We start from the raw sequence: 21,811 nt of genomic DNA, 5'->3' as shown, positions 1-21,811 counted from the left end.
GGGGGAAGGCTTCTGTGTTTACAGAGATTGAAGAGATTAGGACCAAAGTTAGAGAACAGAGAAATAAAATAAGAGAATATCTGAAGCTTATACAGCAGTAGAAGGATTAATGAGATACAAGCAGTTGAATGTACAGTGGGTTATCTCTACATAACCTTTGCCATGATTGCAAGTCAGGTAAGCGTCAGTCAGCAGTGGGGTAGGCAGGCAGCAGGAAGGGAGAACTCCTTATGGTGGAAAGATTGAACATGTGCTTCTTTTGGAGTGCTTGAAACCCATCTTTTCATAGAAAACATTGGTGGTCCCTTTTACCTCCCTGAGGGTGTTTTCTCTGGACATCTTCTGCAGTCAGGAAAAGAGTGGAAAATAAAGAGAGGAAAAAAGGTAGAAAATATGTGGGGCAGGGAAGAGAGAGGAAAATGAAGAGGAGGGGAAAAAGAGAACCTGTAACATCTTGCATCATTGAAATCATGAATGCTTGAAAAGAACTCAAATAAGACTTGGTGGTTTTTCCCCTCCTTTTTGCTTAAATCTAGTAATATTCTAGTCCAGATCTACTTGACTTCTATCTGGAAAGTAAAATTTTCCCACTGGGAAGGACATCCATGCTGCTGGGATTGGTTGCAGCAGTGATCTCATAATTTATTTATCTGATCAGACAGGCATGCTTTATTCTCAGAGTAGGCTGGCTATCTGGGAGAAATTATCCTGCAAGCAGGTGGTCTCCTTTGTCAAGCAAGTAATCTTTCTGTAGTAAAGTGTATGATAATCATGCCATTGAAATACTGTGTAATTAACAACATGGAGGACCTAAGCAATGTGTCATCAGTACAGAACTTATTTTAGGAGTTAAGTGTAAATAGTTGTATTTAATGATAACTGACTTTATTGCATCTGATTTAACAAATTACGGGTTATGATCTGTTGCTCTTTAATTGACTGAAAAATCCGGCACCAGCTGTGAAGTTGGGTTTTGGCACATAGTTGCTAATTAAGTTATTAACTGTCTGAAAAACAAATTCCCCTATGTTCAAAAGTCAAAGGAAGCATAATGGTAAATTTAGTTACTGTAATTATTTTAAAGATCATGGTAGAGTAAACTTGAAAAGTATATTCTGTAGAAATTCCCAATATTTCAGAAATAAAGTCTTGCTGGTCTGTTTGGAAGGGAAAGAAGAGGAGGAAAATACTTTCAAATAGTTTTATTTCTATACTGTTGTATTATACTTAATTTGAAACTGTGTACGTGAACATCATCAAGAAACTAAAAGACTTGTCTAGAAGCAGCAAGCTTTCTGGAGGGGAGAAGACATGGCATTGCAAACTGGCTTTTCCTTTGTGTTACAGTCAAAGTTAATTGAATGTTTGTCCCTGCAGCCCTTCACTCTCTTCTCTTTCTGTTTTTTTAAAATACAGGGATGTAGCAGTAGACACCGTGAAGACAGGAATGGGAGGAAAAGCTGGAAATAAAGGGGCAGTGAGCATTCGTTTTCAGTTCTATAGCACCAGTTTCTGCTTTATATGCAGTCACTTAACTGCAGGGCAGACTCAGGTGAAAGAGAGGAATGAAGATTATAAAGAAATCACCCAGAAACTCAGCTTCCCAATGGTAAGTGTAGGTGTATGTATGCTAAAAACATTGGAGATAAAGGCTGTATCTTTACGTTGTGAAAGCCAGTCTCAGGCTGTCTTTGATGTCAGGTCACCAAAGAAGTCCTCTCAGTGCCATGGAGAATGGGCATAGAAGAAAATGATGAAAAAAAATCCAAACAACAAAAAAAGAAGGAAGCATGTTTCACAGGAGATCAGATACCACCCAGTATAGCACTTGCTTTACAAAAGTTCTACACCTTTCAAAAAATACAGTTGCTGCGGTGCTTGAAAAGTCCTCGCCTTTGAGCAGTTTTCAAGTTGATCTTTCAGAACTGTGCAACTTAACTGACAAATCTGTAAGGCCTCGTGGATAACATCTAGGTGACTGGTATTAGAGCTGGAGAGTAGGATATTGATAGCTCTTTGGCATTAGTTAGTAAGGGTTCCTAAAATACCATCCATGCCACTCAGTACATTGGTGCTTTAGCTGCTCCTGCTCAGGTACGATATATCAGTTCTTGGTCGATGATATGGTACTTTGTGTTCCCTTCATTTTATCCTCATGAACGTGTCGCTGTCAGGGAAGTACTGGCTTTTCTGAGTGTGGCAAGGAGGCACTATTGGTCTGTATGTGTAACTTTTCCCCTAAATCATGTCAAATCCATCACCCTAGTGGTTTTTTTTCCACACTTGTCTACTCAGGCCAGTAGATAACTCGTGGAATTTGGTAGCAGTGCTTCTTCTGCTTGCCTTCATGTTAGTTGCTTTGATTTCCACAATGCTTTCTTTCTCAGACCTCTCTGGAGAGGTCCTAAACTAGGGAGGGAATGATTTCATTCAATGCAGTTTGTGTATTCCAGTTAGTCAGCAGAAAATGGCATTTAGGTTGCAAAGCGTAAAATTTTAACTCCCTGTTGTTTGCAAGGTTTAGAGGCTTGGCACGTGCAGCATATCAATCAGTTGTTTTATGTAAGAACTCTGGATGTCCTGCATAGAATATCTGTTCCAAATGGCCATAAAGTTGTGCTTGTGGTAGTTTTTTCTTCTAATACCTCATTAACTGTTTTATAGCCTTTACAACAGCTGAATGTACCTTGTGTGTATAATATATATAAAGAGTGCCCTCTAGTGCTCTGACAGCCACGGCTCTGGAATGTTTCCTTTACAAATCTCTGGGTTTTAGAGGTTTATAGCTTAACTGGGAAAAAAAAAAAAAAAAAGAAAAAAAAAGACAACTGGTTAGAGGATAGGGTGTTAAACTTAGAACTGGGTGAATTTTCATCGACGTTTTATTTCAATACATTTACAAAACTATAACATGCACATAAGATCAAATTTGGAGCTTGTTCTTACTCAGGACCCTTGTTGCTGAATGTGCATTGGTACAAGAAGCACATTTTGTGTTATTTTTAGGGTATGTAAATATATGTATGTGAAATGTGTTAGGGAAACAAACTTATTTTTAATATTCGTGATAGCCAAGATGTGAATATAAAGCTGGGGTCCCAGCTTAGGCATACCTTCAGGAAACAGATGTCAGAGTCTAACACTCTTGTTTACAAAATTCAACTCAACGGGGTGCAAAAGACAGTGAAGGAACCATTCCGTTTTAGCACAAGATGGATTTTAACAAGTAGAATGTGGCAATGATATGGTACTTTCTGTTCCCTTCATTTTATCCTCATGAATGTGTCGCTGTCAGGGAAGTACTGGCTTTTCTGAGTGTGGCAAGGAGGCACTACTGGTCTGTATGTGTAACTTTTCCCCTAATAGGTCCCTAACTTGCCTAATAGGCAAGTAGGTCTGGTATTTAGTAATTCAGAGAGACTGACTTGGACATTTCAGTGCATTTAAAAGGTGTTTTCATGAATGTGATTTAACATTAACAGTATTCTGTACCTCTCAACTAGGGGCAGAGCGTGTTCTCACATGACTATGTCTTCTGGTGTGGCGATTTTAACTATCGCATTGATCTCACATATGAGGAAGTCTTTTATTTTCTCAAACGTCAAGATTGGAAGACACTTCTGGAATTTGATCAACTACAACAGCAAAAATCCAGTGGAAAAGTAAGGCAGTGTGTCTGATTTTCTTGAATACCTGCATGTTGGCTTGGTCTAATTCCTTGAGAGAGTGAACATTTGTTTGTAGTACATGAATGCAGTAATTTGTTTAAAAATCAGAATGTTGTTTGTTTGTGAGAAAGTTGATGTGTCACAATGGCACCTACCTCATCTGTAACTTAATCAGAGATGGTATTTGTTTTAACAGATTTTTAAAGACTTCCATGAAGGGACTATTAATTTTGGACCAACATATAAATATGACATTGGCTCAGAGGCTTATGATACAAGTGATAAGTGCAGAACCCCAGCTTGGACTGACAGAGTGCTTTGGTGGAGAAAGAAACTGCCTTTTGAAAAAACAGGTATGTAGGGTCTTTCCTCCTTCTTTATCTGAAAGTGGTTTCAGATTCCATCCAGAACCCACATAAGGGGATTTAATCTAGTGAATGGTGAGGAAGGGAGTTAGCGAGTCCTGGGCTGAGAGCTGTCTTTAGATGTGTCCTGTAGGCTTAGTCAAATTACAGTGGCTTTAGTCAAGCATATGTTTTTTCAGCTTTACTGGAATAACTTGTGGAGATAGAGAGTCCTTTTTTCTTGAGCATGTGAAGGAAGGCTTCATGCTATGGATTGAAAAGGTGCTGGGAACTCACTGAGGAACTGAAAACAATCCAGCTGTAGCAATCTAGAAATTATTCTGTTGCTTCTCAACAGAATTGTTAGTCCACATAAAGTTCCCATGTTATAATGGCTAGATTGTTGTAACTGTTGTCCTTTGTTGAGGTATAAACATTTTTCTGTAATTTCTTCTGCCTTGCTGTTTCTTAGGAACATTTCTGCTAGTTTCTGCAGTTGGGGAAGATTCAATAATTAGTGTTTGTAAAGTACTTTCAGATCATGTGTGGCTAGCCCAACAGAAGGGCTGTTTTCACTTATTATTCAAAAGTTACAATAACAAAATAAAAAGTATTTCTTTGTGTATCCAGGGACACTTTTCATAAACATTCTCTCAGTCTGCAGGTACATCTATCTCCCAATGTTTATAAAATCTGAACAAATTAATATTAAAAGTGTAATCACTGGAGAAGTAATTCGGTTTGTAACTGCAGATGTGATTTTCACATGCCTGGCAACTACTGCTTGGAATCCAAGTCATACCATGAGTTCACTAAGTATAAAAACTACAGAGCAAAGCTATGGCAATCAGAGAGTACATGTTGATGTGATCTAGTTATTCATTCTTATTTAAGGAATGAAAAGTAAAGTAAAATGAGGAGCTTAAACCATTCATAGAGATGTAATCTGGGAAAGCAAAACTGTATGAGACATGGTAAGGAATTTAAAAAAGCCCTCTTGTGCTGGTTGTTTTCATTTTAGGAGAGAGAGAAAACCCTTCAGCATTTTCAATGTGTGTTCTCTATTTTGCATGGCAACGCTTGCCCTTGGGAGGACTTTAGTTGGTGGAGTACACACAGAACGTAGGACCTGTCTAGCTGGCCTGTAAGAGCCAAGGCAGGTTCCTTTCTTCAGAGCTCGTAGGCCTCCCACAGCTAGGTCACATGGGTATAGAATTGGCCCCTTGTCTCAGGTTCACCCACCTTCTGAGCTCTGTGAAGCTTTTCTAATTTGTTTGCTGCCAGAGCTCCTCTCCTTTACTGCTGGTGGCAAGGCTCTTCTGCCTCTCAGCTCTAATTCTTTTGTCTTGCTTCTTTTTGGTGCTCTAGGATAGAGGCCTTTTTGCCTTTCTGAGAATAAAGTGTAGCCCCAGTAGGAGTGACTAGGCAGAAATGCCATATTCTGCATTAACTCATTTTCAGCGCACAGAAAAGAGATAGAGTTATCCATTTGCCCAAACAGTGACCTAAAAACTTTCCTGTTACTGACAGCAATATAATACCTCACTCTAGCATAATGTCTGGAGCACTTTCTGTCACGTTAATGCAGTGCAAGGGATGTATCTGAAGGCTGGATTTGCGTGGGTTTGCTTTCTCATGTCTTGTATATTATTTTTCCAATCCCTGTGCATTATTCAGATTTGCAGTGTATTTCGTAAGTGCAATGTCTGTGTCTGTGCTCAGTAATGGGACAGGAGGGAAAATACTCATATGACTCTGTCAACCCAGATTGTACAGGTAATTGATGGGGTGACATTCAGGTTAACTGTTTTGCAGGTGTCTTATTCTAGTGATCAGCTGTTTCTGTTGCTCTCCCTGTCCTTTCTGTATTTTTTTTCCTAGTCCCTAACTTGTAAATCTTTTAGGATACAAGGTCTTCTTTGAATGGTATACACAAGAACGAAGAAACCCCACCTCCCACTGCTAGGGTCTGTGAAGTGCATCCTAATTAAATAGCTTTTAATTGTTAGTAAAACTAGTTTTGAGTGAGTTTTAAATCATGTTTTGTGCTTCATAGCTGGAGAGATCAATCTTCTAGACAGTGATCTGAATGCTGAAACTAAAGTCAGGCACACCTGGACCCCTGGAGCCTTGATGTATTATGGGAGAGCGGAGCTGCAAGCATCTGACCACAGGTAAAGTCCTAAGCAAATAATCAGCGAAAGGGCTGCTGGGTTAGAATGGGTCATACTGAATTACACCTTCAGAGTGAGGGACCGAGTCCAACTGTAACAGGAATTGCACCCTTATTCTGTGTTCAGTTTCCATTTTATACCAGGGTGGCAAGTATCTATGGTCCTGTATTGATTTCTGCTGCACTGTGATCTCAGCAAGGGTTGTGTAAGTTGCAGCAGCAGGTACAGAAAACTGAGGGCTTTCTCTTGCTTTGTTCTGGAAAGCTCTGATACCTGAACAAGCTGCTCTGATGGACTCCATCCACAGCTTGCTGTGGGAGCGGAGGAGGTTGGGACTGTGTGGCCTGAAGAGGTGTAAGCCACGTACACAGGCCCAGGCGTGACCTCTTCAGAGTAGTGAAGTGTTTGGGATTCCCTTAGAAATGGAGATGGGAGAAGGAATTAAAAACAAAGACCAGTGCCCCTGGTTGGTCCTTATCACTAAATTCTTTTCAGGGATATGAAGGGCCTTTCTTTGTTAAACTTGTCACCGCTTCACTTCTCAGAAACAAATTGTGTAATAAATGTACCTTGAAAGCTCCCTTGCGTTCAGAATAATCCTTGTCTCACCCCTCGCATGCCCTGTAGAAATGCTACAATATTGTTCCTCAGAGCACTGCTCAGTGACTCGCAGGAGCTGGCTCTGTGCTTCTCTTGGTGCTCTTGCATGCGAGGACTGCTCTGTATTCCTCCAGCAACGGAAGAACAAGCCTCTTGCAATCAATTTCTCTGTGTCAAGGCTTTGACATTGCTGTGTTCCACAAAGCACAGTGGAACTGCTGCACTCATTATATAGGACCCTGAGGATGCAGTCTGTGAAACACGGCTGTTGTACATTGGTTTTCTATTTCAGCAAACTTGACTGCAAAAACTGCTTTTTAATTATAGTCAGCAGGTTTGTTTTCCTAAGGTTTGTGCTGGAAAAAGGGCTTAACTATAAATTTGTGACATATGGAAACACATTATGATTCACAGTGCTTACAGAAATAGTTGACACTTCCTATAGTGGGTTTTTTTTTTTTTTTTTTCCCCTTTACTATTCCTTTCTAGCTCTGCTGTTGTTGGTTTCGTTATGTTCTGGTAATGCATATTCCAGAGCCTGCTTTATGGCAAGTAGGAGGCAGCAATTTGACATAGAAGAGCAGCCATCCCAGTTACTGCTCTGTGTGTATGTGCAAGTAGAAGTCTGAGAACGTGGATTGCATCTGCTGACATGAGACAAACTTTACTCTTTCAGACAGATTTCTCAATTTTATTTAGATCTAACACACGGAGAGGTAATTTGTAAGAAATGGCTGAAGAAGCAAGTTTGTAGTGTTGGCTGCTTATATGGTGATGGATTGACATATGTTTGCTACATAACTGCATTATACACTAAGAGTCCTTAGTTTTTGGAAGAAGAGATCTTTGTGTGGCCTTGTCTAACAGAAAATAGTATGTTGCCTTCCCAATCTATAGATGTTTTGGGAGACAGCTGTTTGATAATGAGTGAAGTATCCTGGTATTTTTAGACTGTAGGTTTGCCAGAAGTGCTACTCATAATTGCTATTTGTATTCCTTTATGGTGTGTTCTCACTGTTACATTCAGCTAATGCAGGGCTGGTAAATATAATTAATAGTTCTCAAGGCATGATCTTCCACTGCAGGAAAAATGAAACATTCCCCCAGACTCTGAACTTCTGGGTTGTATTACCAGCCACAATCCTTTTTTGCAGTCAGACCTCAAATAATTTGTTCCGCTTCTCTTTCTGTGTAGAATATAGTAAACACTTCCTTCTAAGGTATAGTAGGATTAGTTAAATATTTGCAATGAGATTTGACATGGTGGAGTTAAAAATTATCATAGATGCATAGATTTTAAACAAAACACTGTTGGTCCTTCACACAACTAATTTCTTACCTGTCCTGCTGCTTGACATTGATTTTAATTTTATATAAACATTTCCTCTTGGGTGATGTTGATCTTAATTTTATATAATCATTTCCCCTTTGTTTCATGTAGGCCAGTGTTAGCTATTGTAGAAGTAGAAGTTCAGGAGGTTAATCAAGCTGCCCGTGAGAGCGTTTTCCAGGAAGTGTCATCTTTCCAGGGACCACTGGATGCCACAGTAGTGGTAAATCTGCTGTCACCAACACCTGAAGAGAAAAATGACTTTCCTGAGGACTTGCGTACAGAGCTCATGCAGATCTTTGAGGACTACGGCACTATTGTTCTGGTCAGGTGAGTCTGGGACCTGAAATGGCACGTCATCTATTCACAAACACAGACTAGAAATTGCTTCTTTGTCCTGACAGAATTAATTTTGTATTAGAAAGCAGTATGCTGAATTGTTTTACTCTATCTTGAATTTTTCATTAGAAACTGAATACAAGTGGTTTGAATATCTTTTTTACCTCTCATCAACCTGTTAATGAAATAGTCTAACAGCTCTTTTGGCTGAGTGGAGGAGAACTTTATTCAGTACAGCACCATAAAGCAGATGCTTCGATGTGAATCATCACCTTTAGATTCAGGCTTCATTTCCGTGCATTGCTTCTGCTGGCAGGTCCTTGGGCCTTACTTCACTTCCTCTGAGGAGGTCTGCTCCCTTCCAGCACTCCTTCACACTCACTAGGATTTCCTGGCTGTCTCTCCTTTTTCGAGGGGGTCATTTTGCTTATTTTTTAATGGTATGGCTTCTTGCAGTTCTAGCATCTCCTGAGTTTGAGAGGGAGGATGTGATTCCTTCTGGCAGAGCAGTTTAATTTCATTCTAGTTGATTCTGTACAGGGCTACAGCATTGCTGTGAGACTATATTTTGAGAAATACAGGCAAAACCGGTCAAGACCTGACAGTTGACCCAGGAAACAAGACCAGAAACTTGTTTGTATTGTGTTTGATCCATTTATTGATGGAGAAAACTGATGACTTCTTGTTGTGTGGTTTTATGAAGTACCAAATGTAAGCTAAGGGTTCAAAAGCAGCCCTGCAGGAACAGCAGCACCAACTTGCTTGTGGAGAAAAGGAGCAAGAAAAGAACATTCTGTGGTGGTTTAGTTATTTTTTGTTTTGATTTTAATTGCTACACTAGTCTTTGAGAACATCACGTGTCCACTGAGGTGAGGGATATGCAGAGCCATGGAAGTTAGTACAGAGGAAGCGTGGATATCAGACTTGGTATCCTGTGAACAGCCGCTGAGATGTTTGTACTACTGGTGACCCAGTAAAGGGCAGGGTACTGGGGGTCACAGAAGGGAGGATGGGGGAAAGCAAGAGGCCAACTGGGATTCACAGATCATCCCATCCTCCAAAAAAAAAAAAAAAAAAAAGGAATTGTGAGGAAAATACAACTAAAACCAAATACATAGCTGTGTTGCAGATGAGAGAGTAGAAGGTAGAGAAAGTAGAAGGTAGTTCATTGCAAATTGAAATTTTACACAACTTTGAGACAGCAGCAATTTAGGATTTATTATTAGATACATCACAGGATTAGATTGTATGGTATTTAATGACACTTGATCATCAGCCAACTAACAGAGTGATTTAACAAATTTTTTTGTGATCAAACAGTGACTTAGTTAAAGATTAAAAAATGGCAGGGTTTACACAAGACTTACAACAGAGTTCCTTAAATCAAATCACACACACTCAAACACAAACATACACATGCTCTCATACAAATACAGAGGTTAACCTATTTAGATTTTCTCCTTTGTAAATTGTAATGAATTACTGGTACCAAATGATCTTTGAACTTCGCAAAATCCAGTTATGGGAATTACTCACTCTTCTCCTTTGTCAACATCTACCAGTGGATGATCTCTCTTCTTTGTCAGCATCTATTAGCAGATGATCTGTGAACCTTGTGCAATCTACCCTGAGAGGCATCCCAGCTCAGGGGAAGATACTGGGCCACAGCCCGCTGTGATCCCCAAGAGCTCAAAGGATCTCACTTAGGATTGTTACTTATAGGATTGTGAGGTGATTGACTTTGGACAATCACCTTTTATTTTTCATTTTGGCCACAACTTGCGTTAGGTGATTCTGGTATCTCAGCAACTGTACAATTCCAGTACTTTCCAGACTGTGCAGTTCTGGTACCTACCAGATTGGGCTATGATCCAGGCAGCAGGAGTTTTGGGTAGAGTCAGGGAGTGCCTGATTGTCCCAACTCACTGCACTTGTAACCAAACAAGAACACAATATTGGTTTATCCTGAGATTGCAAAGAGGCCTAGAGGGAACTGCACCACCACAAGCTGTTCAAAACTATCGTGCTTGCCTTTAAGGCTTTTTATTAAATGGTGAAGTAAAATACATTGTTTTCTCTTTTCTCTTTTTTTACTAGGATCAGTGGAGGTCAAATGCTGGTGACATTTGCAGACAGCAAGTCAGCTCTTCGTGTTATGGATATAGATGGTGTCAAAGTAAGACTCTCTCAAACCTTTAATAATAATATCACAACAGATGTCTCAAATAGTGGTTCCTTAGAATGAGATAGTTATGTTTCTAGCTAAACCAAGTAGCACTATTTTAAAGAAACTTAGTGCTCAGAAAGTCCTTAGCTTTCACAGCTGCTGAGGCCTTCACTGCAGTATTTCGGTTTCAGCAGGGGAGGAGGTGACTTTTCTTGGAGCCTCTAAGCAGTGCTTAGGATCTGGCCTCTGATACCACTACAGGATGCCTGGACTTGGTCATTGTTCTGGCACTTGAAGCAGTTCTCCTGAGATTATGTGACTTTATACTGTTGCCAAAGCATCCTCACAATTGTGGTTGGGAGATTTTCTGTTTCTCTTAAGTGTATCAAATAAGCTCCTTCTACCAAGCTGGAACAACATGAGTCATTGTCCTCCGTGGCAAACTCAGCACTAGCAGTAGGCGTTTACCTTCCAATCCCCTGCTCTTCCTTCCCACGCACATACTCTACAATTCATCAACCCCCTCATTTATGCTGACAAAGTTGTTTGTGGGGCTGCACTGTAAACTTAACACTGAAATAATGGATTTAACTCTCATTCTTCTTTCATAGTTGGAGTTTCATGTTTTAATTTGGCTCATTTAATTGATGTAATTTATAGCACAGACCAAAACACAGTTGTATAAGCGCAATGTGTGAAGGTGCTGGGATCCTGGTTCACAAACTTTCCAAACTAACTTTGCTGACAAAGCTGCTGGCTTGGATACATCTCACCCCAAATGTCATGGAGCAACACATATAAGCAGATGGGATCTTAATCTGTTTAATAATGTACTTTCCATATACATCAACTATCAGATTTGGGATTTTCTGAGCAGAGAGTCTCCTTACAGATGGCAGCAGGTAGCAAACTTGTGTATTTTAAAGCTACTGACTCAAAAATTGAACCCTCCCATACCATTCTATCTATACTATCACAGTGTCGTTCCGATGATATTTGATGTTTCACCTATTTCTCAAGGATTTCCCAAATGCAGCAGAAGTGCTTCTGAGCTGTGAAGCTAATGTTCTTTCAAGAATATTGTTACAGTCTGAAAACTTGGTTATGGGGGTAGGAAGAGTGCTTCCTTTTCATTTAGCTTCTGAAATGAAGCTTTAATTTTATCAGTTTCTGAAGCAGTTGTACAATAGAGTGGCAGCGCTTGTTTATTCTGTTCAGGCGTTCTCATTTTGTAAAGCTGCTTGGCAAAGGGGAAACAAATGCTTGCTTTGCATTAGGTCAGAGGCAGAACAGTGAAGATCCGGCCCAAGACCAAGGACTGGCTAAAAGGCCTTCAGGAGGAAATTGCTCGAAAACGGGACAGCATTGCCCCCATGTCCCCCACGGCAAACTCCTGTCTTCTGGAAGAAAATTTTGACTTCTCAAGTCTGGACTATGACTCAGAAGGTGAGCACCGGTTTTCTAAGCTAAGTTGTAAGAAATTGTTTCGCTGACTTTGGTTGCACGGAGAAGGTACAGTATGAGTGTCAGTGGTATCTTATTTTGTAAGAAACTGCACTTCTTTAAAAGAGGATTGTTAACTAGGGTGGTCAGACACTGGAACAGGTTGCCCAGAGAAGCTGTGGCTGCCCCCTCCCTGGAAGTGTTTAAGGCCAGGCTGGATGAGGCTTTGAGCAACCTGGTCTAGTGGAAGGTGTCCCTGCTGATGGCAGGGGGGGTGGAACTGGATGATCTTTAAGGGCCCTTCCAACCCAAACCATTCTATGATTCTATAACTAAAGCCATGACCCGGCACTGTGCTTGGGCAGAGAACTGTTGCTTAGATCATCCTATCCATTTAATGTTATAATATATGTTAGCACATCCAGTGTATGGTACAGTTGTCTGTATAGAAACAAACTGTAACGAACACATGGGTTACACAAGAAGCTTGCCCAACCCATATGTTAAACTCATTGATTGGTAGCAGGGAGAGACAGAGAATGAATTTCCTCACTAAGTCTTTGTTATCAAATATTTTAACTCAGGTGATATAGTGGAAGATGAAGATGATTATTTAGATGATGCTTTGTGTCAAGACCTAGTAGCAGACACAGCAGAAGATATGCCTGAGGGCTGTGGACATCTTGCCTCCACAGGCCATTCAAACAAATCTGGACAAAACCCACGGCTGTATAAAGGTAAATTAGCTACATTCCTTAAAGTAAGACCTGAAGGTTTGTTGCTTATTCTCCCTTTGTCTGTATTTCCCTGTTCATTTATATTTTCATTGTAGGTCCTCCAAAGATAAGGATCATCTTTTTGGTACATGTTCATATAGTGCTCAACCCTCCTTGAGTTGGTGACTGTAACTGAGGCCCTCAGGCATAACAGCAATACAAATAATAAGGCTTAGACCCTCCTTCTCTCTAGCTCAGGGCAAAGCAGGAATGCTGAGAAATGCTGATTTCCTTTTATAGCTAGAAGAAATTAAATCTTTTTATCCATTTTATGTTGTTCGGCACCAGAGCATACAACAGAAAATTGTCCATTATTTTCTTATTGGTGAGGGCCAGAGCAAAATCAAACCATTCAGTAGTGGGGTTGGCCCCATTTTTTGAGCAATAGCTGTGGCAGTGTAGTCAGGTGTAAGCTGGACAGTCCACGAGGGTTGTTGTGTTCAAATTACTTACTCCTTTGTTCCTATTTTATTTATTTCTGAAGAAGTTGAGGTTCACACAACAGGTATGCTCATTCTTTTAGTGCTTCATAAACGTATTAACTTTTTTTCCTGGTCAGCTGGCTTGTTTGCACATTACTGTGAAATGACTGAGTAAAGAGAAGATAAAGCTGTGACAAAAACTGCAGCAGGAACCAGCCAAACCAGTGGTGTTCTTATATTGGGATGTTATCAGGACATGCTGTGGTGGCCGAGCATTGCCAGGCTCGGTCATGTATTAAACACTTCATCATGACAGCAAGAGATTCGGTAGCTGTCTTTCTGCACACTCTGAGAAGTGCTTTGTCTTCTGACATAAAAGTGAAAACTTTAATACCTTCAAAGGTTGAGTCAGAAACAGAGTTCAAAAAGATTAAATGAAATTCCAAAGTTTACACAGAGAGATTTTCCAAACAATCAGAGTGATGTACAGCTTTCTTGCTCACCTTGAGTCATATGCTGGGTGCAGTGTGGCCAGACCCAGAAACCTAGCCCTGAGCCAAGGACTAATCTGTCATTATTAAATACTGTGGAGCCAATCACTTTGTATTATAGGATGCCTTGCCCTCCAAACACCTCTGGCCTACTCTGTGACGATTCATTAAGCTACAGAGAATTGCAGTGATTCTTTTCACCCACACTAACTCTTCTCCACAAAAAATATCACAAAGTAAATTAAGATTATAAAGTATAGTTTGAAGGAGGTCATTGTGGGGTCATGATCTCACACAACTCAAAATATGATATATTCAATCCATCTTGAAAATCTCTGCAATTTCAAATGCCTCCATAAGCTTCCAATTCTGCCTGAATAACTCCTAATTGAAGGTATGATGATTGCAGAGCTCGTGTTAGACACAGATGGAAACCCGTGATGGGCAGAGCAGTGTGGATATGTGTTTCTGAGGTCGGAGAAGGGCAAAGCCTCTCAAAACTGATGTCCCTGGGAGCCGTTGCCTAAAACCAGCAGCCTTTTAGGGGAAGGGAGAGAGTGCTGGTAGCTGGTTTTTGTCTTGTATTCAGTGTTACTGTAAGAATTTCAAGCTGTGCTTTCAGGCACCTGCATAACTCCTTGGATCCTACCGATGAGGCCATATCTGCAGATTGCAAGTACTGAAAATGCAGAGAGAAGGGGGAGGGTGGGTTGGGCAGATCACAGGCTCTGTCTCTGTGGGTGCCATCCGCTGCTGAGTGGGAGTAGGAAACTGTGAGGCAGCTCAGTATTCCCTGCAGAGCACAGCTTTCTGGAAAACAGGAACTTGTGTAAAAATGCCTGAACTATGAGACTGCTGCTACCACAATTCCTTCCTCATCCTCTCCAAGCCACAGGGACAAAACTAAACCCAGCGCATTTTGGAGCCCTAAATAACATAGATAGCTGTGTGGCTGGGCAGCCACAGCGGGGTGAGAGAACTGAAGTGAAAGCCCCCACTTCAGCAGACTGGGAGACTAAAGCAAAGCAATTTCTCCCTACTTCTTGCTTCTCCAGCTGTCAGCGAGGCTTAGACAGGATGAGAGACTCTGTAATTACCAAGTCACGTACGGTGCAGCCAAGGGCTAGCAGGTTGAGGCAGGAGTACCTGTTAGGAGATGTTGCTGTAAAGCAGAGATGAGATGAGTGAGCCATTCAGACGGATTTTTCTCTGGCATAAAACCAATTCTCCTGAGCAAGTAAAGTTGTCTGAGCCTCAGAGGGAATTCCTGTGTTCAGGGAGGAAGAGCAAGGGATTGACCATGACCAGCCTTCTCGTGGCTGCCACCGTTTGAATGAGAGCAGGTTGTCACTAAGTCTGGCTGTGAAAAGCTCAGAATCTAACAAGGTGACTAGTAACCCAGAAATCAGATGCAGGCAGTCTGCATGTCAGCATGAAAGTTAATAAATGCTGGAAAAGGAGAGAGAGAGAGAAGTGTTTGACAAAGGGGTAGAGGTTTCTTGGAGTGGGAGCAGGGAGATATCTGGGGACAGCAAAACAATATGAAAGGAGCCATGTCGTGTTGCTGAGATATCTGGTTGAGGCTTGTCATTCATAATCCCCTCTCTCCTGACCACTCAGATCTGGTGCATCTCACCCAGTGGATATCTAATCCAGATCCTTTCTAAAACTTCCCTAGATGATACAGACCTGTCTGATTTGAAGCGAGAGCTGGAGGCAAGCGGGGAATGCCACCGCCGGACTCCAAGCAGGTCCCTGTCCATTCCTACCAGGCCTCGGCCACTTCAGCCGCCACAGAGGCCTCCCCCTCCTGGTGAGTTTAACTTTCTTTAATGCCATATTGGACCCAGCTGAACAGTTTTGCCCTCTATTTCTGTGTGATAAAAAAAGTAACACCTTGTTCTGAAATGTCAGGCTGTTGAGGTACTTGTACTTGCTTCCCAGCCTGTTTCAGCCTGACTATGGCTGCAGTTGCCAACAGGAGAAGTTTGTCCCTTAGGATGACAGATACTCCACAAAAAAATGCCTTTAGTGAGGATGGAATTGCCCATATGTTTCGTACTAACTCATCACTCAGGTTAGCAAATTGACCAGCCATTTTGTGGCAATAAAAATAAATATCAGCATTTATGTTTGCTGACTTCCAAAGTCACTGGGTGTTTTCTTACAGTTTGTTTCGGTTTTTTCTGACTTAATTGTAATCTTCCTTTTAAAAAGCTTTGACAAAATACTTGTTCTGGACAGTTTTTGTCTTTTCCTGCTTTGCAAGCAATTTTTGCATGCTTTTGTGTTTATGAAAGAAATAGCAAGTGGCTTATGATTTTCAGCGAGGCACAAAGGGGAAGCGATACTCTTTACCCAAGTCTACTCACCTGAGATGCCATCAGTGCTGTGCTGCTGCTGTTTTTATGGCTACTTCTGGATGAATGCTGATTGCTGGATCAGCACAATCATCTTTGCCTTCTGTATGACACAAGCTATACATCATATTTTTCTTGCAGCCCAAAAGTCTCTCTTCTGCCTATATTTTCCAGACTTATATTAAAGGTTCTGTCAGACTCTCTGCTGGAAGACGAGTTCTTCAGGATTATTCCCATTCATTTCTGAGTCTGTTGCAGAAGTGACAACACTCGTATGGGTATTTCTGTGCCTGGAATGCAATGTCAAGGCTCAGCTGAGGTTATTAAATTAATTAAATAGAAGCAAGACTAACGAGGAAACTGCTTCCTGAAACAGTTCAAGATTTCAGCATTTTATTCTGAAATAAATGCTTAGATTAGACCAGTAACAGTTCAGCTCATCACTCCTCCTAAAGTGTCTTGTTCTTGGCACTCAGGCAGAGGAACTCAAGGTCCTACAGGGAGGTCTTGCCTAAGATATCTGTCCCTTGGAGGAGCAGGGTGGGTGAAAGCGTCTCTCTCTTACACATCACAAACAATTTCAAAGCACGTTGGTTTTGCTCCATTGCAGATAAAATGTTGTACCAACTCCTGAATGTAAAAAGCCATTTTTATTCCTCTTTCAGCTGGAACATCAGGCAAAAAGTCCCCCTCAGATGGTGCCCTCTCTCCAGGAAGCCACTCTACCTGCTCCATCCTGGCAACAGCAAAGCTGCTACCTGGAGCCCCTCAGCAGCCAGTGAGTCCTGCCACTCAGTGTGGCCTCTTAGCATCATCCTGATCTCCTCCATCTGCATAGACACTGTAGACACTGAGCATCAGGTACACCAGGCACCTGTCATACAAGGAAGGAAATCCATCACGTGCCTGAGCAGGAAATGCTGTGATGAACCCGTTGTACTGCAATACTAGACTGTAGGACCTGCTAGATGCCAGAAAAATATTATTAGTTGCCAGGAATTAGAAAGGCCAGAGAGAGAGAGAGAGAGAGAGAATGGTGCACGACCAGGGCGCTCTTGGTTTATTCCACATGGTGCTTTCTAACAGATGCTAACTTGAATTTTCAACACCGTGATAATATACTTTAATTCTTTTCTCACCTGTTTTTTGATGGGCCATGCTGGTGCCCAGCATACAGGAAAACTCGTGACCATTGCCAGCAAGGCTGCTAGCCCTCTGAGGAGACCAAGACCAGAATGTGGAAACACTTCCCCACTCCTGTCTTGTTGGATGAGAACCCTGGTGTATTGAACAAGGAGTGGCTAAGGGGCCAGCTGTGGCAGTAAGCCATCGGCCTGTCTTTCAGCTGGTAACAAAGACGTAATATCTGCTAAAAGACTCCTCACCATTTCCATAGTATGTATAGATTGCTGAATAGCCACTGGCAAAACCAGAACTTTATGGGTGTGTGAGCTCAGCTTTAAGATTACAGGTGCACAAGAAAGAACAGTTTTCTCAAGATGACTCTCGTATGGTTTTTTTTAAAGCCTAAAGTCCGGACTGGAATAAGTAAACCTTACAATGTCAAGCAGATCAAAACCACTACAGCTGAGGAAGCAGAAGAAGCTATTAGATGTCTTATGGAAGCAAAAGGAGGTGAGCACAGCTTTCTAACTGACTTCTAAAAAAAAATCTTTAAATAAAGAAAACTGTAGGTGTATTTTCATCCTTACCATCATAGCCCAGATGCACGTATTTCTATTCAGAAGCTCACCTGAACACTGACAGACACATTCTTGCAAGATTGTACGTAGTGTTCTCTCTCAGTTTTGATAATATTAATCTTTTTTTTTCAAGATGTCTCAAGCTGTATTATTTTGTTGTAGAATCTGTTACTGGGAGCATTTTGGGTTATTTATGTCCAGATTTAGTCTGAAAAATTAAAAGATAAAGATGAGAACTTTCTAAACTGGTGGTGCCTGTGTTAGTTCAGAGTTACATAAAGGATATTTGCTGCTCTAGTCAGTGAGCGCTCGCTATTCCAGGCAGGAGTGGAGAGCAAATACAGCTGTGGCAGAAATAACCTGGATTCTGTTCACATTTGGACAGCAAGTATAGTTGTAACTTAGACAGAAACTTGTACTACTTCAGCTTGAATAATGAACTACCAGGCTACTCTGTGTACAGGCTCTCTGTGTAATCCCTGGAGAGGAGAGCTTCTTGCAAGGGCAAGTTAGAGCAGGAGATGAGCTTAGGTATTGAAACTTAGGCAGTGTGAATATACCCTCCAGAGCTGCAAGTAGTCTTTCTGCTGATGCGGTATCAATGAGAAAGAATGCAGCATGACTCTGAGATAGCCACCTCAGTTTGCAAGGCTCTCAGTTTAGGAGAAAAACATCCCTTTTCATTTGTAAATGGAGCAAATGCAGTTTGTAATAATCCAATTTAATTAGAAATATCACAAAGGCATCTTGATATTTGTTTCAGCACAAAGAGTGCTGTACATTTGGTTTTTTAAAACCAGATTTATTCTCTTTTTATTTTGAATTCACATTAAGCATTCCACTCAGTGTTGGTAAGGAAACTAGTTTGGTCAGCATCACTTTCAGTCCCTTGTGCTGTACCACCAGTTGCCACTTACAGCTCTTCCCAAAGTACAAGACAAGCATTATCTTGATTATCCTGATAAGGAAACCAGGGCAAAAGGACTTGAGTCCAGTACTCCTCAAGTCCCAGCCAGTGATTTTATCCACTTGGCCAGATGATAGCACAGCACTGCTGTTTTGGCATGGAATTATTTCAGACAGGGGAGTTTTTCCCTAACTGCCTCTTAAAAATGTGACAGGGTTGCAAAGGCCCGTGTTTATTTCTAAAGGCGCACACACACATCTTGGGAAACATGATTGTGAAAGAAATTATCTTGAAACTACATTCTGATCAAGCCAAGACATTAATTGGTTTTGCTTTTCCAGGACTACAGGAAGATGCACTAAAGCCTGCTCCAACTAGAAACCAAACATCCACCAAACCTGAGCCTCTTCCCAGCACCACAAAGTCATTTCAAGGGTCACAGGTAGGACCAGTGCTTGTGCCCCATCGCCCGCCACCCAAAGTTCCAACTGCAAAGAAGCCAGTACCTCTGCAGAGGACCGGAGTCAAGGCAGAAAATGTAAGATAGTTGCAGCAAAATGCTGCAATCCAGCCTCCATTACACAATGTGCATGATGGCAAGAGGGGTGGGCTGTTCAAGTTTGTATGAAATCCTGTCATTTTTAGCTCTTAGTCAGCAGGTGCTGAAATGATTCACTGTATTGTAGCCATCAAGGCATAAAAATGTACCATGCAATCAGAAAGGAAAAAGGGCTTTGACTTCCTTACTCAGCTGTATTCAGCTTTTCTATTTGTCAGTCCATTCTCTTAGATTTTGTTACTTTTCTTCTGCTTTGTCTAAACCTTCTCAGGACCTAAGACTCATCCCTTTTTTATCACAGTGTTTACTTTTGACCACATCATGAGTGATCTGCTCTGTATTGATCTGAGGCAGCGTCTTGATCAGTGTGCTGTTCTGTGTCCTTTTCAGAGACACGTAGCTTTTCTCACTCACCTTATAACGGGATTCAGCCTTTCACTTTGGATTCTGGATTCTACTCAAGAGTTCGGGTTCTTAAAAATACAAACCTGTCGGTGCTGGGGTTTTAATCTGTCTCTCTGACAGGTCTCTGCAATAGAGATAATAGTTCTTCACCTCTAGAGCTGCCAAAATTAGTATTTAATGGTGAAAGCAATTTAAGTACAAGAGAGAGACAAATATAACCTTCCATATCCTTCCTTTGACAGAACATCTGCTAGGAAGCTCTGTTCTAAGTGGTTAGGACTCCTGCCTTACCTTCCTTTGTAAAGGCACCCACCCCTTCTCTATCACTGCCTTAGTGCCAGCTCTACTTAGCAGATTCACAAAAGAGGAAAAAAACCAGACAGCACAGGCATGGCCTTTCCTTCAACGTCCAGTAACAAAGAATGCTCTGTTTTTGTTTATGTTGTCACCACTCCCAGGACACTCCTGAAGGGTGCTGAGAGGGACTGCTATTTTGGTGTTAGTTATAGGAAATCTCCTGCAGGAATGTATCTGTTTCAATAGTTTGACTCTGCTTCAGACTTCCATTCCATCCTGAGTGAGTTCAGATGGGAGTTGTGTACTTGAAAACCTCTACTCAGTCCACCTCTATCGTTAAAAAAGCATGCCATCAAACGTAGGCAACTTAACAGCAGCCTACAGACAGAAGTGGCAGGGGATATGTCTGTTATGAAATACTGACTGGATATTTTAACTGCCTTAAAAACCCCCTGTATATTATCTTCTAATGCTATGGAAGAGTAGTAAAGAATTAAAATACTTTCTTTCAGTCACACTGAGTGGAAATCTGAAGCAGCCCCAGCCCTCTTGGACTGAACAGAGTTCCAGTTATTTATATAATCTTTAAATGGTGAATATATGCTAAATCGTACTTTGAGAGTTTTACTTTTAGCTTCAGTTCCTGGCATCAATGAGACATGATGGAGCCATTAATGCATTTATTGGCTTAACTTAAGCAAATTGTCATTCAAACCTTATGTATCAGAACTTACCCGAAGACACGTGCTAATGGCCCAACTAATTTAGCCCTCCTTATGTGTTCTTGCTTAAATAGTATCAGTCAGCAGAGAGATGTGACAAATAAATAATCACAGAATCACACAGAATGTCAGGGATTGGAAGGGACCTTGAAAGATCATCTAGTCCAATCCCCCTGCTGGAGCAGGAACACCTAAATAAATAACGCATCAGAACTGTGTTAATTTGGCCCACAGCAAAATCCTAACATGAAAGATGGTCAGAAAGAGACGTGTTTCTCATACAGGGAGCAAACAGGCTGCAGGACCTTTGTCCTCAAATAGCACTCTCTAGATGAGCATATTGGTCCAAGGCACGATGCATGAGAACAGAACCAAGCAGGTAGAGCGTAGAACTGTGCTGTCAGGCCCCCTCTTTGCACGGCTTTTTTTAATTCCAGTACTGTCACTGTCAGCTTCTCTCAGTAATGCCGTCAGTAAGACTTGCACTAGTGGTAACTCAGAGTTTAAGGAGCCCTTTTTCTTCTCAAATTTCTTGTTCCCCCTTAGGCCGTGCCTACAGAAGAGCAATTTGACCAATGGACAGTACAGTCTCCTTTTGGCTTGCCAGAGCCCTGTCTAGAAGCTGGACCTATTCTTTGTCCGACCAAGATTACTCCAGTCCCTAAACCCAGAACACCACAGCCTGGGAAGCCTCAGGAGAGCAGGGGGAGCAGTGAAAGGCAGCCCCCCTCAGCAAGCGTGGCTGAGGCCAGTGTGCTGCCTTCCCCAAATGCTTCCTTTGCTCCAAAGGTGCCACCTCGAAGAAAGAAGTCGGCTCCTGCAGCTCTCCATCTGCAAGTTCTCCAGAGCAGTGACAACCCACTTTTTAGTGGGTTAATGTTCAACTCCAACAACAACAATCCTGGGTTCTGCCCTGAGACTCAGGACGCTCACAACCCCACACAGTCTTCTCTCTCCGCTCCTACATCCTCTGCCAGCCCAGAAAACACCACAGCTGAGCAGTTGGCACCAAATGCTGCAGGACTGGTGGCTGACCTTCAGGGCCCTCCTGTACCAGCCAGCCAGCATCCACAGCTCTCTGATACCTGCTCCCTTCCAGAGAAC

At 41.7% G+C, this 21,811-nt stretch overlaps 1 protein-coding gene across 1 annotated transcript in view; it reads left to right on the top strand.

The window, feature by feature from the left end:
• Positions 1–21,811, top strand: part of SYNJ2 (synaptojanin 2) — a gene marked incomplete at its 5' end in the record, with an annotated part of 38,086 nt that overhangs the window by 16,040 nt on the left and 235 nt on the right. Inside the window, 13 exon segments of the mRNA XM_029087277.1 lie at positions 1,402–1,609; positions 3,504–3,662; positions 3,865–4,021; positions 6,069–6,186; positions 8,228–8,446; positions 10,553–10,631; positions 11,900–12,068; positions 12,650–12,802; positions 15,433–15,567; positions 16,780–16,892; positions 17,641–17,749; positions 19,066–19,262; positions 21,254–21,810. Coding sequence (XP_028943110.1) covers positions 1,402–1,609; positions 3,504–3,662; positions 3,865–4,021; positions 6,069–6,186; positions 8,228–8,446; positions 10,553–10,631; positions 11,900–12,068; positions 12,650–12,802; positions 15,433–15,567; positions 16,780–16,892; positions 17,641–17,749; positions 19,066–19,262; positions 21,254–21,810 — 2,373 coding nt within the window.

The sequence above is a fragment of the Antrostomus carolinensis genome, unplaced genomic scaffold, assembly GCF_000700745.2.
Source record: "Antrostomus carolinensis isolate BGI_N321 unplaced genomic scaffold, ASM70074v2 scaffold4321, whole genome shotgun sequence".
In the NCBI taxonomy this organism is placed as follows: Eukaryota; Metazoa; Chordata; class Aves; order Caprimulgiformes; family Caprimulgidae; genus Antrostomus; species Antrostomus carolinensis.
The sequence above is the reverse complement of the archived record's forward strand: the minus strand, read 5'-3'. Positions and strand labels throughout refer to the sequence as shown.